At 43.1% G+C, this 16676-nt stretch overlaps 1 protein-coding gene across 1 annotated transcript; it reads left to right on the top strand.

Moving 5' to 3' along the window:
- The first annotated feature begins 1665 nt into the window (after nucleotides 1-1665).
- Nucleotides 1666-12688, top strand: LOC129339919 (vomeronasal type-2 receptor 26-like). Its single transcript, XM_054994487.1, has 3 exons — nucleotides 1666-1950; nucleotides 8664-8790; nucleotides 11787-12688. Exons 1-3 carry the CDS (start codon nucleotides 1666-1668, stop codon nucleotides 12686-12688), a joined length of 1314 nt encoding a protein of 437 aa, XP_054850462.1.
- The last annotated feature ends 3988 nt before the right edge of the window (nucleotides 12689-16676 follow it).

The raw sequence follows: 16676 nt of genomic DNA, 5'->3' as shown, positions 1-16676 counted from the left end.
GGTAGCTGGCAATGAAATTTTCTTGGACGATTTATGGCAAGGGCTTTGGTTGGCTTTAAGCCATCTGTGGGGCATCAGGGTCTAAGCAGAGGCTTGGCCTGGCAATGGCAGGATAGAATTGGGCAATAGGGAGCGGGCAGGTGAGTACCCTTGGTGCTTCTCCATTCTGGGGGAAGAGGGGTCTGCCAGAAGCAGATGGTACTGCTTGTGACGGCTGCCATGCTGCATAGGCAGACTGCCTTGGGGAACCCTGTGTGCAAGTCCTACCTCACTGCTGTACAGCTGAGGTGTTGGAGCTTGGAAGGGGGGATCCAATTTGCCTGGCTGGCCAGGTCGCAGCCATCCACGGGATGGCCTAAACCTGGGGCTTCGGGGCTTACCCAGACAGGTCAAGGCGGAGGTCCAAGGTGTGACCACGTGGCTTGACCTGTACCGTTAGTAGGCCCTTGCTGCATTTGTTTGTAAAGGTTATTAATTTAATACATTAATAAAGTGGCCCTTAGATCCGAGCCTGGCATCTGTCTCTTCATTCCGACTGGGGTGGCAAATAGCACAAAGGCAAGGAGCAAGGGGTGCATGGTGCCTTCTGGAGGGAAGAGAGAAAGGGGAAATAGGTCCCCAGAGACTCATTTTTTTAAAAAAAGTGTTTTTTTAAAGTATGTAGAAATAAAAGTTTGTCTGGTGTGATATTTAATTACCTAGTTGGAGAGGGAGGTGTCGTCATATCATTCCACTTATTTACTCGATACAGAACACAGGGGGCTAGTGGTCTTCTGAAAAAAAAGAGTTCCTTAAATATGGCACCATTAAAAGTCTAAAATACCTCAAAGTGATTATCCCCCCCTGCAATTAGTCACATCACTATAATTTGTTCCTGTGATCAAAGCTCCAGTAAAAGACTAGACAATATTCAATAAACAAGACAGAATGTGGTTATGGATAAACCCTCCTTTCCACTGATTCCTGAGAGAAGAAGCTTGGCAAGGCACTGCCGGCTTGATTCCTCCCTCTTTGCACTGAGAAAGTGGGCACTGTGTATTAGCAACATTTGCAGCTACCCTTCACGAGATCCTGTTGTGCTGTGGATGGGAGGGGAAAAGCAGAGATCCTTTTCTGTATGGATGGTGTGGTTGTTTCTGTTGCCTCCCATGGTATCCAAAGGACACACCATCAAGTGCATTAGGAACGAAGCCCTCCCCATTCCTCATGTATGGTTCCAGGCAGGGGACCTCCTTGTCGGTGAGATTGCTTCCCAATTTTTTTATGATCTTCATTCGTTTTCTTTTAACAAACTTCCTCCTTCACAAGAACTCTTTGAGGTTTCTCAGTAAGTATTTTTCCCACCTGCCGGGTACTGTAATAATTATTTATAGAAGTGTCTGTTTAAAGAAAGAATCAGTATACCAACCTCCAGCCTTGCTCCCTTAGAATTCCTTTTGTTGTCTCATTGAGTACATTCTTTAAACTCTTTCAATAAATTCTGCTTTGTATACAGTACCCATGGGTTTCCATCTCAATACTGAAAACTTTGTCTCTTTTGGGAAAAAAATGATACATAGAGATAAAGTAATTTTAGTTGAAAGAAACTGGCTTAACATTAGATGCATGCTAAAAGAAGAGAAAATAGCATATGTATGATACCCTACCTGTCTTTACAGATTAGTGATGAAGTTCTATCAGCATGTCCTGGCCCTGGCATTTGCTGTAAACGAGATTAATGGAAATCCGAAGATCTTGCCCAATGTCACTCTCGGGTTCAACATCTATGATAGCTACTATAATTCAAAGATGACTTATCGTTCCATTCTGGACTTGCTCTTCCATTCACACAGATTTTTCCCTAATTACAAATGTGGCAGTCGGACCAATGTGATCGCTGTCACTGGGGGACTTGACGCTGATGTCTCCGTCCATATGGCAGACGTTTTAGTACTCTATAAAATTCCACAGGTAGGACCAGTACAGAGAAGAATGGGTAATTATGCTGGGGTTTGGAAGAAAGAGAGTTAGGATTACCAGAAAATAAACTCTTTGTCTATTTAAAGAACAAATTGCAAAGAGATGCTTCATACAGGACAAGAAGAGAAGAAAGTCCAACAGTGTAGGGATTTTTAATACATCTTGCCAACGAGCCTTTCCAGGAAGTTCTATCACAACTTGACAGTAAGTAGACACAAGAGTACAAGACTTTAATACTCTGCCAACCTGCAGTTTCCCTAAATATATTTTCATATAGACATACACCTAGTGGGGAGCCTTCCACACTGCTAAATCAGCCATGAAAATTAATCAAGCTGTTTCAGAAAGGTTTCATCTCTGAGCTTGGCTTTATGCTTGTTTTTCAAATAGTCTGCTGCCAACTCCATATTGTATCTTTCTTTCACTGAATGTCCAAATTGTTGTTCATTATTGTACTTAACTCAGTGAATGCCTAGCTCTTTATTATATCGTGTTTTCATTTGTATTGTGTATTCGACCTTGAATCTCTGTGAGAAAGGCAGAATATTAATATAACAACATAATAATGTTTGATTTATATACTGCCCTTCAGAAGAACGTAACACCAATTCAGAGCAGTTTACAAAGTATGTCGTTATTATCCTCATGACAATCACCTGTGAGGTGGGTGGGGCTGAGAGAGCTCCAAGAACCTGTGACTGACCCAAGGTCACCCAGATGGCTTCAAACGGAGGAGTGGAGAATCAAACCTGTCTCTCCACATTAGAGTCCTGCAGCTTTTAATCATTATTCCAAATAAAAATAAAATTGCACATTCATGTGCATGCATGTAAACAATATATCTCCTAACTGATCCCTCAAATCTCTGTATTTTTTAAAGATGACATATGGCTCCTTCAACCCTGAGGAGAAGGCTACAACACAGCTTCCTACCTTTTATCGCATGGTGCCAAATGAAGCCCATCTGTATACAGGGATTGTCCAATTGCTTCTTCATTTCCAGTGGACGTGGATTGGTCTTCTTACTGGAGATGATGAGAGTGGGCTACATTTCTTGAAGACCCTGGAGCCACTGCTTGCTCAAAAGGGAATCTATGTGGCCTCCACTGGAACAATCTCACAACAAGGCAAATGGGACAATGTAGGTGACATTAATTCTTTAGTCTCAAATGTCCATCAAGCTTTCATAGACAGCAGAGCAAATGCATTTATTCTCTATGGAGGGTCTTTGACCATGATATCATTTAACTTTAAGATATTTTTGGATGATCCAATGTATGAAGAAAATATAATGTTTAGAAAGGTATGGATTTTGACAGCTCAAGTTGATTTTGCATTATCTGGGATTCAAAGGACCTGGAATTTCAACATCTTCCATGGTGCCATCTCTTTCAGTGTTCACACCAGTAAGGTTCTTGACTTCCAAAAATTTCTGCATATGATAAAACCTAATTGGACAACAGGAGATGATTTTCTCAAGGACTTCTGGGAACAAGCCTTTGACTGCACATTTCCAAATCCTCAGAAGCCAATGGAAATAGAGTCCACATGTACTGGGGAGGAGAAGCTGGAGAGTCTTCCTGGATCTGTATTTGAAATGCACCTGACTGGTCACAGCTACAGTATCTACAATGCTGTCCATGCTGTGGCACATGCTTTGCATGCCATGTCCACACCCAGGCCTAAACACAGAAGAAGTGAAAGTTTTCAACTTCAAGAAGTCCATCCTTGGCAGGTAATCTCCCACTGATGATTTTATTATTATTATTATTGCTGTGAACATAGGAGTGGCAGGTGAGACAATCTCTAATTTTACCCTCTCTTTATTACTGGGGAAATGGGGTTTTGTTCATTTGTTTTTAATTGACAATTTTTGGGGGGTGGGGGGGGAGATTCATATTTCCTCTTCTAGATGGATGCTGTAGAATGAGTGAGCTGTGCATTTTCAGTCTTTTAGTATTGTAAAACGACTGCACTTTCAGCCTGCAGCTAGGAGAAATTATGCAGAAATGTGTCAATAAGGAATGGTGTTTCAGAATCTCAAGACAAAGTTCTCAATATAACATCAGTTGTACCTTAGCCCTTTTCTCTGTGGCACCATTAATTTACTGCTAATTATTTATGCACATCAATCTGCTGCCTGAGATATTGTAAGTGGCAGTGAGGATGAGTTGCTTTATACATTCATGAAATGGTACAATAAGATAAGAAAGAAACAATACTAATTGTACTTGGATTGCAACGTTATATTTTATTGCATGTATTTCACTGCAGCTTTGGAGATGCATGGGGAGAAGGTCTGTTGACCCCTGATGCAGTCTGGAAACAAGTGTTATCAATGACCTGTTCCTTGTCGGGTCTTTGGTCCTTTGAAGTTCACCATCTCCCTGTTTCATCTGGAAAGAGAAAGCAACATGCAAGAGACTGTTTAATGTTTAATGTTTACAACAGGAACAGTGTTGTTCCATGCTCTTCTATGCACTGACTTTGTCATCTCTGTTTGAGCTTCCACCTGTTGAAAGAAACAAATTTACTACAGTTGGCTGGATATTGTGTAATATTGTATATGAGAACTGGATATATACAGTCTGAAAGTGTTTAGAATTAGATAATTCATGCACTGTGCCACTTTATATTACCAATACTCACCTATTATACTTTTGCAATTTTTCATTGGCTTTTGTCTTGTCCCTTATATGTGGTTTTCCACTTTGGTTGTTTCTAGGAGAAATTATGCAGAAATGTGTCAATAAGGAATGGTGTTTCAGAATCTCAAGACAAAGTTCTCAAAATGTCATTGGTTGCTCCTTAGCCCTTTTCTCTGTGGCACCTTTAATTTACTAAATGTAGTACGCAGAATCCAGATAATTTGACAATAACAACAACGAACAACTGTGCTCATATACCACTCTTCTAGACAGATTAGTGCCTCACCCAGAATGGTGAACAAATTAGTGTTGTTATTATCCCCACAATGCAGCTGGGGAGCTGGGGCTGAGAGGAGTGGCTTACCCAAGGCCACCTACTGAGTTCATGGCAGTAGTGGGATTTGAACCAGTAGAGTACTGATTTGCAGCTGAAGTACTTAACCACTGTGCTACAGCAGCTCTCCAATCTTTTTGTCTTATGTTTCCCTTTTAATGAGGTGATCTGTGGCAATATTTTAAGGCACAAGCAGCATTACCATGTCCGATGTGAACTGCCCAATTACTATTGATGCACTCAGTGGGAGACCTGTGAGGCTATTGGTGAGATGGATTGGGAAGACAAAATGACCCTGAAAATGGGCGTCACTGTGTCCCCCTCTACCTCAGTGCCCTCATCACATCATGGAGGGCCCACAAGACCAAGTAAAGGAGCAGATCCCAATTGGCACCATGCCCAGTACATCTAAGGCTGCCAATCTCCCAGTGGGGTGGAAGTCTCTCAGAATAGCAAGTATTCTCCAGATTTCACAGATCAGTCCCCTTAGAAAACTTAACTAGAAAACAAACAACACCATGATTATCTAACGACACTAACTGAGTCCTAAATAAATCACTAAAAAAAGGTGAAGGTAGTACCCTGTGCAAGGACCAATGCATTACTGATCCGGGGGGGGGGGGGCGTCCCATCATGACGTTTTCATGGCAGACATTTTGTTATGGGTTGGTTTGCCATTGCCTTCCCCAGTCATCTACACTTTACCTCCAGGAAACTGGGTCCTCTTTTTACCGACCTCAGACAGATGAAGACTGAGTCAACCTTAAGGAGGTTATCTGAACCCTGCTTCCGCTAGGATCAAACTCATTTCATGAGCAGAACTTGGGCTGCACTACTGCAGCTTGCCACTTATGAGTCACTATTGAATATAAAATCAGTCCCTTGGAGAAACTGGCAGCTTTGGATGGTGCAATTCGAGGCATTATATCCTACTGATGTCCATCCCTTCTCCTTCCCAAACCCTCCCCTCCACAATCTCCTTCCCCCAAATCTCTAGGAAATTAACAGCCCAGAACTGGCAACCCTAAATATAGACTGGAGTGGAAGTGGGTCTCCTGTTTAGCCTGGAAACAGCTTGGGGCTGGCTTGGCTGAAGGTGAAACACACAATTGCCATGGCTGAAGTGCTGGCTCAGGGAGACACAACCCTCTAGGGCGGCTGCCTACTGTGAGGTTTCCCAGTGACTTTAATAGTCAGTCCACCACTTGTGGGGCACAGTTTCCTTCACTCTTCCCAGGAGAGAACGTGTATGAGTAAAGTGCCACCAGGTCATAACTGACTTATGGTGACTTCAGCCAGGGGCTTTTAAGGCAAGTCAGAAGCAGAAGTGCCTTCCCTGCAGAGTTTTTTCTTGGTGGCCTCCGATCCAAGTACCAACCCTGCTTAGCTTCTGAGATCTGACGCGATCAGGCTATACTATGCTGACTTCCTGGAGATACTATGCCGACTTCCCTCCATCCTACTGCCACCAATCTGAACAGTGGAAGAAAGAACAAGTTACTAGTGGGAGGTCTCCCACCATAGCAGGAAACCTGGCAGTCCTGTGCCGTAGAAACCTGTCCTGAGCCGGTCTTCCTCCTACCTTCCATCCTATATTCCCTCTCTCACTTGTTTTCCTTTGTCTCCAAGCAAAAAAAAAAGCTGTGCTATTCGAACACAGATAGGATTCTGTTTTCAACTGTGTGGCCTTGCAGCCTAAGAGCTCTCACCAGGAAACAACTTGTCTTTCTTTCCCTTAGCTTCATGCATTTCTTCAAGATGTTTCATTTAACAACTCCGCTGGAGAAACTGTGTCCTTCAATGGCAATAAGGAAATTGTGACGGGATTTGATATAATGAACCTGGTCACGTTCCCAAATAAGTCCTTCGTCAGAGTGAAAGTCGGAAGGTTGGATCCTAGCGTTCTGGAAGGGAAACAGTTCTTCATTCATGAAAATCTGTTAGTGTGGCAGGAAACTTTTAACCAGGTATGGATTTCAAAGTGTTCCTGGAAGAAACTCTTTTCTTCTGTGGTTGGTTTGGGAGGTGCCATTTTCCTGTGTTTTAATGATTTGAGAGGTTTGGGGAGAAAAAGATGACCTTTTTTCAATTATTCCAACTGTCTACTAGTTGGCCGTTCCCATTGTTTCAAATGAGGCACTGGGTTGAGTTGTAAAGGTTAATTTCTACTCCTCAAATTGAACTCAACAAATGGGAAAAAATAATATCTGCTATGATCAGCACATACTAGTAGAATGTTTTTTCTGAATAGAGACAGACTATAAATAACATATATACACATATATGCAGGCATACATACATGAATAAAATTCAAATTTCACTTGCCTGTTCACGCACTTTATTTACACCAGCTAATAAATAATAAAATGGCTTCTGATTTTTCTGCACTATCCCAAGAATGCTGAAAATGGTGAGTGACTCAGACATGATCACCAGGAAGTTTACTTTGATCAAATGTTCCTGGTTAGGTGCCAAGTGAGTTCTTGATTGGATTGCTGCTCTTTTATTTGGTCAAGCAGTTTGTCAGGTATGCAGAAGCTGCTTGTGCTCCTAGTAGTACTGGTTACTAGTAGCACATTTGTTTTGCAGCTTGCAGTGATTTTACATCTCACAATTCATGCTAAAAAAAGTCTTGATTACCTGAGAAGTAAACGGCACTCCCGGGGCGCTCCTACACGCTTACTGGGGTGCTGGCATTTGCCCACCTGCACGGAGAAAGATTGCAGCCTTTCCTGGGCATCCGGGTGCTTGGAGGGGGGGGCATGGCCTGGCTCCTTTATAGGATGGCCCTGCCTCCCCTCCTATGCAGTTCACATTTGCAAGCTTGTCCCACCCTCCACGCCCTATGTTATGCAGTAAAGGATGAGCCAGTCACTGGTTTTCAAGGCCAGGTTGGAATTTTTTCACCTCTCGCTGGATTGGCCATTGGTGAGGGATGTTTTTCACCTACCTTGTACTGCAGGTTTAGTTGGGCATCATTCTGGGTTGTTTAGGTTCCTGGTAGGTTAGCTTGGGTAGTCAGAGTGGGCCAGTGAGCACCCGGTGGCACATCCCTTTTGGTGGGGAATGGGGGTCTGTCTCGGATTGGCTGGCGGGCTTTACGGCTGTCAGCTGAGAGGGCAGGCTGCCCTTGGGACCCCCTGGAAAAGGCCTTCCCTCGGGCTTTACGGCTGGGGTGTTTGGCACTTTAAAGGGGGGAACCATTTGCCTGGCCGGCCGGGTTACAATCATGCAATGGATGGCTCATGCCTGGGGCAGGGGGTGCTTGCCCATACAGGTCAAGGAGTAGGTCTAGGTGACCCCTTGGCTCGACCCATACTGCTAGTTATACCCTTGCCATTATTAAAGTATTCATTATTAAGCTATTATTTATTTGGTCAATAAAAGGCCCTGTTTCACCCAAGCCTTGTGTGCATCTCTGCATTCCGAATAGGGGGGCAAACACGTATTCACACAGTCCACAAACACATTGTGACATGATGTTCTTTTCAAGAGTTGAATTGCTTGCCTTTCATCTTCTTTTTCTTGTTGTACATTTGTGTGTATCTGTTAAACAACCATAGAAATTATACAACACTTGTGTTTTGCTTCTGTGCATTCAAAATCATCTCTTTGGAAGTGATTAGAAATTTAGCTACATTCACGGGTAGACAGCAGAAGCCTTCAGAGCCATCTAAGCAATACGTCTCAACTCCAAAATTGCATTTCATTTTCATTTTTAGACGCCACCTCTTTCTGTGTGTAATGAACATTGTCACCCTGGCTATCACAAGAAAAAGAAGGAAGGAGAGAAATTTTGCTGCTATAATTGTGCTCCATGCCCAGAAGGGAAGATTTCAAACGAGACAGGTACATGATACCGTCTACTAGTTTCCCACTATTTGTATTTAATAGCTACTACCATTTCCCTAATAAGATTTTACTTGTAACCACTTAGTAAAGCAGTAGATTGAATGGTCATATAGGCCAATTGCATTGATAGTTGCCCTATCCAAGATCATAGTGAGCATTTCCTTGCCATAAGAGACTTCAGCTTCTTGCATGAGGAAATGCCTTCTTTTACTGCGGGTATCATTGTAAGTGGAACAAATCTGCAGTCTCCAGCCCACTCAAATGTGAATGACTAATGGCGCATTGTTGATTCATGCTGTGAGGGACTCCGGTTATAATGCTGGGTCTTGCAACAGCAAAAGACGGGAGCATGATTGACATGTCCCTTCCCCTCTTCTGTGACTAGCCTGAAATGGCAGTTGGTGTTGGAGTGTTGAGCTGACAGTTGGTGCTACCAGATGGAGGGGCTGAAAGGGGGAGAAAACTGAAGAGTGTGTGATCTGAATGTGTCAGATCACCAGGGCTCATTTCGAGGGGGGAATGCACAGGAACGCAGTTCCGGCAGTTCCCCAAAGAGTTCGCATGTCAGGTGGCCCCACCAACCTCTCTCTTGGCCATTTGGGGCCTGTTTAAGCCTGGATTGGGGTTGAAATGGCCCAAATAGGGCCTTTGACGGGTGGTGGATCACTCTCCCACTCAGCAGCTCCCTGATCCTGACCATTTGGGCCCCCTTTCAGCCATTTTCAGCCTCTTTTTGCCATTTTGGGACCAATTTTGGCCCTGAATGGCCAGGATTGGGCCCAAAACAGCCAAGATAGTTGATGTCAGGGGACATGGCATATGCAACTCAGTTATGCTAATGACACACTTCTGATGATATCAAGGGGCGTGGCACATGCTAATGAGTTACGCTAATGAGTTGCTCCAGCTCTTTTTCTACAAAGTGACCCCTGCAGATCACAATGCAAAGCAGGGACAAGCAGCAGCTATGAAATGATCTCTTTCTCGATGAAAAATGATTGAAACTTTTGGCAGGCCATCCAATCTACTGATTTACTGCAGAAATTACTCAATGATCAGCTAGGACGTTTAGAATTCTAAACACTGGAGACAGTAAATGAATTTGGTTTGTGTCTTTCCTGATAGACAGGTGATCTTGAATTCACAGTCAGCCTCTTGGTTTAAATGGTTTAAAGTTAATCACTTTAGATCTTCTTACCTAGTCAGTATTGCAAACTTCAATCTTAGAGCAGCCTTTACTTCCCTTTGCTTTGAATCAATGCCCACCGCCATTTTAGCAGGTCACTACAGTAAAATATTCAAGGATCAGAGTTATTGTCCCTGTGGAACACTCGCAATTGAGGACTTACCCCATTCCATTCTTAACTGCCCGTTGTATGCCCATCCCAGGACTAAATTTCTTTCTGGGATTTTGTCTGACCTCTGTGCCTACTGAGATCCTGAGAAGATTATAATCTTAGTAGCTGATTCTATTTGTTTATTTCAAAGATAAGAGTAAACAGGAACTATCCCATCATCTTCAATACCACGTTTATTATCGTCACTTAGTTTCACTGGTTTATTATTATGGTTTCTACATTATGACTAGGTTATGACTAAGGTTTTCATTATTTTATTATTGCTGCGAAAATGGATACCATGAACAACTCCTGGAAGATATTTATGCCACGAGCTCTTCACATGTATTGTCGAAGGCTTTCACGGCCGGAGAACGATGGTTGTTGTGGGTTTTCCGGGCTGTATTGCCGTGGTCTTGGCATTGTAGTTCCTGATGTTTCGCCAGCAGCTGTGGCTGGCATCTTCAGAGGTGTAGCACCAAAAGACAGAAGAAACCTTAAGAATGAACAGAGCATGGTTTCCAGTTCTGAAAAACACCAGGCTAACAAAATACTCTACACCCGACAATAGCCCTGCAGAGAAGATTAGCACATCAAGCACCAATCCACATGCAAAAGAACCTCCTCAGGATACAGTGAAGCCTCCCGCCATTAGCATTCCACACCCTGGGAAACTCTTACAGGATGACTCAGCTCAACCCCACCCCTCCTGAGTAGATATAAATGACCTGCCAACACCTTTTCCACACTGTGACACTGAGAGATCTCTGTTTTTTGGTGCTACACCTCTGAAGATGCCAGCCACAGCTGCTGCGAAACGTCAGGAACTACAATGCCAAGACCACGGCAATACAGCCCGGAAAACCCACAACAACCAGAGCTCTTCACAGCTTCCCCCATTATGACCCCTTTCCATTCCTTGGAAGGCTTATTCCTAGGGTGGAGGGGCTTGTATATGCTAATAGCCATGTGCATTGGGGTGCTGCAGTCAAGTGAGAGAAGGGAACAAGATCACCCTTTCTTTTTGGGATCTTGTGTGAATGAAGCTCAGCTCACAATAGGAAAAGAAAGCAACAATGTTGTCCACTTCCCACTCTGGCAGCCCAATTCAAGCACTTATATGCACGCACAAATCTCTCCATCCTGAAAGGAAATGTTCGCAAGGTAGGAAAGGGCTCTGAGGGGAGAGGGGGGAGAACTCATAATCACAGACCACAGCTTCAGCAATGCATATCAAGCAGCTGTAGTTATGTGAAAGCCCTGCAGGGAACTGAGTGAGTCTGGTGCTAAAATTGTTGAGAATATGCAAAGATAAAAGTAATGTGATTACCACTAAAATATCAGACCAAGGTGATTCCAAGCCCCACATTTCTCTGAGTATGGGTCCCTAGATTTATTTTTAAAATGCATGTGCATTGGCTCTTCCTTAAAAACAGATGTGTAAATACGCAGGTAGGATGCACATTTCTTCCCTGTAACATGAGCAGGGCTATAACCTTCTCCAAACTGCATAATCAGCACAAAGAATGTTCCCATGGCTGGAATGAAGGAGATCTCCAGTGTTGCTCACATATCAGATAGCTACAATAATTTTACATCACTAATGAATTATTATTGGCTGATCTCTCTCCTTTCTCTCCCTCTACTGTCTGCCAGATCTGGAAGACTGTATCCAATGCCCAGAAGATCAATATCCAAGCAAGGTCCAAGATCAATGTATTCCCAAGACAATCACATTTTTGTCCTATGAAGAACCCTTAGGGATCAGTTTAGCTTCACTTGGCGTTTCTTTTTCCCTAATCACTGTGTTGGTGCTGGGAATTTTTATTAAGCACCAAGATACATCTATAGTAAAGGCCAACAACCGAGATATCACCTATGCTCTTCTCGCCTGTCTTCTGCTCTGCTTCCTCTGTGCTTTGTTATTTATCGGGAAGCCAAGCAAAGCGACCTGCTTCCTCCGACAATCTGCCTTTGGAATGATTTTCTCAGTAGCTATTTCTTGTGTGCTGGCCAAAACCATCACCGTGGTTGTAGCTTTCATGGCCACTCAACCAGGTTCCAGCATGAGGAAATGGATGGGGAAAAGACTGACTAAATCCATTGTCCTCTGTGGTTCCTTTATTCAAGCAGCCATTTGTACAGCCTGGCTTGGAAACTCGCCTCCTTTCCCAAATTTCGACACGCATACATTGCCTGAAGAGATTGTAGCAGAATGCCATGAAGGGTCTGCCATTATGTTTTATATTGTCCTTGGCTACTTGGGACTTCTCTCCCTCATCAGCCTGACTGTGGCTTTCCAAGCCAGGAAGTTGCCAGACACTTTTAATGAATCCAAGCACATCACCTTCAGCATGCTGATCTTTTGCAGTGTCTGGGTGTCTTTTTTCCCCACCTACCTAAGCAGTAAAGGGAAATACATGGTGGCCGTGGAAATCTTCTCTATCTTGTCCTCTAGTGCCGGATTATTGGCTTGCATCTTCTCACCAAAATTGTACATCATTTTTCTGAGGCCCCAGTTGAATAACAGGAGTCTCCTAACAAAAAGGAAAAGATAAAATTATATAAGGTTTCTATGACGAGGATTTGTTCTCATGGAATGAGCACGAAGGAGCTTGTATCATGCCATGCATTTCTTTGGCATGAACCAAACAAAAGCAGGATACAACATCTTCGTAGGAATACAACTGCAGAAAAAAATGAGTACTTGCATGGTTATGGATGACTCCTTAGTGAATCCCTCGCCCCAGTGACTTCTAGTGTTGAACACTACCAGTTTCTTATTTACACCCCTATATTGTTAGTAGTTTTTGCTTTTGCCAATTCTGTGCTACCAACATCATTATCATTTTTATCAGTTCAGTGTCTTGCTCCATGCACAATTCTTAAAGCATCCAAGAATTTTAATCTCTGGGATCCATGGAACAACAGTCTGCAAAATATCTTTGATCCTGTTCTTTGCCAGGTGAGCATAGCAACCAAATCATTGTAAGTTCTCCTTTGGCCCCACTCTTTAGCTAATAACATTGATTGACATTTTCATAGATATTTTTTAGCCTCCATGATGTTAAGTAAATGTTTCACTCTTAACTTTCTATTTTTATCCACCATGAGGATAAAAAATCCAAAAACATTAGGTCTTTTTAGCAGACCCAAGCAAAATGCTATCATGTCAAAGCTAGTTTGTACTTTAACCTGGCATGAAGATGTAAATCAATCAATCAGACTAGCACTTTGGGTAGAATTCCTTGCTGCCTCTTGAGAAAACCTGGGGCTGTTCACATCTGCAATTGCCCTTACAGCAGCTGTGCTCTCCTATGTCACACTTAGATTTATTGAATTATGGCAGGTTTGTTGTTTAGTTGGTAAGCCTAAATTTCAGGTATGCAGCTGACATGGGAGGGGATGGTGAGGGCAGAGCAAAGGGGGAAAAAACAACAACAGAGAACACTTTCCAAATGGTAAAACATGGGCCAGCCAAGGTTGTGAACGATTATACTTAAATTTAGCCGGAACGGAAAACGCTGTTTCTGCTACCTCATTTGGGTAGACCTATCACTGGGAGATCCAAATCAGCCATAAAGTTTCTCGGGTAGTTTTTGAAACACGCTCTGTTGTAGCTTAGAGACCTGTTTATTTTATATTTATGTGTTTATTTATTCAACTATATCTCACCTTTCTTTTCAAAAGAACACCCAACGTGGCTAACAATTATGAAATCCTACTGTAATACAAATATAAAATTACATTTTAATACAACAATATATTCACTATTAACTAACAAAGTCTCCCCCAGGCAAAAGGCAACACCTCCCAGTTGCTGCTCCTTTGAAAGATGTCAGCAATCCAGGGGTGGAGGGTGGTGGTGGGACAAAGTAGGTGGAAAAACTGAGCCTGGAGCAAACTTTCCCCAGGAGAGGGACATATGTTCACATACTCCTGCATGCCTCTCAGTTATTTTCTTGTTATCTTGCAATGAAACTGACCGATAAAAAGATTGAGGATGAAGTGAAAGTTCTCTTTGTTTAGTTGTTTAAGTTCTGAATGCTCATCCCCACATAGCTATATGATGACAAGAAGCAGAAGCGGCAGCAGCAGAAGCAGCAGAAGAAGGAGAAAGAGAAAGAGAAAGAGAAGGAGAAAGAGAAGGAGAAGGAGAAGGAGAAGGAGAAGGAGAAGGAGAAGGAGAAGGAGAAGGAGAAGGAGAAGGAGAAGGAGAAGGAGAAGGAGAAGGAGAAGGAGAAGACAGCATGTTGCTGTGGCTTCGCTGAGCTGCTTGCAGGATGGTTGGGGTAGAAATATGATCATGTGTTCAAACAGAAGGATGATTGTAGGGGTGGGCTTAGGATGTCTCTTGCTTCCATGCTTCTCATCTCCAAATAAACTTTATGGTGAGATGGTTTCTCAAAGAGTCCAGGTAGTGCTTGTCATCAAGGCACAGATATGCCAGGCCTTTCACTGCGGGCTGTCAAACTCAGCTTACTCTGTACCCATTAGCAAGGAGAGAGAATCCAGAACTGGAGCAGGGGTGTTGGAGGGTCTATGATGGCATTAGGTTGGCTCAAGATTATCATAGAGTGGACACCAAGAAAGGAGGACACCAAGAAAAGAAGAGGGAAAAGGCCAGTTACAAAAATACTTGGATCTTAGGTAAAGGTAAAGATAGGCCCCTTTGCAAGCACAGAGTCATCATTACGAGACATGGGCATGAACTGCATTATGAATGCAAAAAACCCACAAACTGCCTGATCATCTGTTTGCAATCCGGGAGTTCGTGAGGGTCCATGGCTAATGAACCAGTGTTCGTTGGAACCCCTGGTTCGTTGCATTCGCCTGCGGTTCGTGAAGCCAGACAGTCAGGCACAATCAATCAATTCCCTTGGAAACAGAGCTGAGGAAATGCCTGCACTCCTTCTGTCACCCTGGAAACCCGAATCAAAGCTCAGCTTACCTTGATCGGCAGGTCTTCCTTCCAACCACAGAACTACAAATTGGTTACAATTGGTTACATAAGAGAAGACACCAGGGGAAGGGAGGGGGGAGGGGGGTGTTCTGTAGCCATGGGCACTCCAATCTTATCCCTGCAAACCCTGATAGGCAGTTCTGACAAGCAACCACAGACCTCCTGTGTTGTTCTATGGAACCTGTGCTTTTAAAAAGCACTGGGCTCCCAGGCTGGCTTTCACTTTCAACAAGCAGTGGAATATGACAGAGCTGTTGCTTGCTACTTGCAAGCCTTTGGAGAGAGAGACAGAGAGAGCATAACTGAGCTGGGATTTTTGGGATAGGGATCTATCTCCTCTGGTTCCAGGGCTGCTGCCTGGTTCTGGGACAAGCTCAGTGGGCACCTCGGCTGAGGGCTCACACAGTATTATTAGTGCCTGATCGGGTCGGGTCTGTGGGAGTGGTGGTCTAGGGCTCTGCCCCCTCCCTCCCTCTGGTTCCATGGCTGCTGCCATGCACTAGGGCCAAGCTCAGTGGGCACCTCGGCTGAGGGCTCAGTATTCTCTCCTTTTCTGTCCTCCTTAATTCTACTTTGGTGGTACAAGTCTACCTTTTGTGTTGGCTGCCAAAGGTGGTTGTGGGGTGAAGTGCAAAGGCAGTCCTCCCGATATACTTATGAAAAGCAGTACTAGGTGTGGCTCGTGGGCAGCAGAGAGTCCTCCCACTCCCCCAAATACACCTGTGGGGGCTGTGGAGGAGGCCAAACAGGTCTTCCCTCTGGGGGGATGTTGCACCAATATAGATAAAAGCACATGACAATAATCAATACTGAGCAATACTAGGCCAAGCTCTTGTATTCTCTAGATGAACTTTCAAACTTTGCATGAACCGTCTGTGTGTTTTTTCTATGTGTTAGGTAATTCTAATAGGTGTGTTTTCATCCTTTGACAGTTAATTAAAATAGTGGACTCTATCAAGATTAATGTTCCTCTGTCAGAGATTCAACCAATGGTGATCTCTCAACTTAACTTTTTCAGATACTTCTCAGAGATTTATAGTTTTGTTTTGTAAGTCTGAGTATAATGTAATTTTTTACTAATTGGATGGTTGTACAATAGAAATTATGAATATTCAGTGAAGCGTCAGACCAATCATTGTTTGTTTGTGATATCATGTGAATAGACCTTAAATATTTGCATATGATGATGTATAAAATTGCTAACTCGGATAGAATGGCAGAGCTCTGATGGAAAAAATCTCTTGAGAGAATTTACGTGAGAACTTATTTTAACCTATGCATTTCATAGAAACTTCTATTATGTTAAACTTGGAATGCATTAAGAAATGTTAGCAAACTTATTTCTTACTGCCTTTCTGTGTTCTGTTTTTATAGGATTTATATGAATAACTATTTATATTTTGATTACTTGCTTCATTAAAAAACTAGGGTGTATTTTCAATAAAGTGAAATAAATTCTAGACAGGTGTTTGTGTGTTTGATAGAGAGTTGCAAAGCAATATTGAACCCTATATAAATAAATGTACTGATAAACAGCTGGTTCAAAGAACTTATCTGTTTGACAGGTCTGAGAACTAATTGCT

Source organism: Eublepharis macularius, chromosome 12 (assembly GCF_028583425.1).
Source record: "Eublepharis macularius isolate TG4126 chromosome 12, MPM_Emac_v1.0, whole genome shotgun sequence".
NCBI classification, from domain to species: Eukaryota; Metazoa; Chordata; class Lepidosauria; order Squamata; family Eublepharidae; genus Eublepharis; species Eublepharis macularius.
Note: the sequence above shows the minus strand (reverse complement) of the source record. Positions and strands in the feature narration are given on the sequence as shown.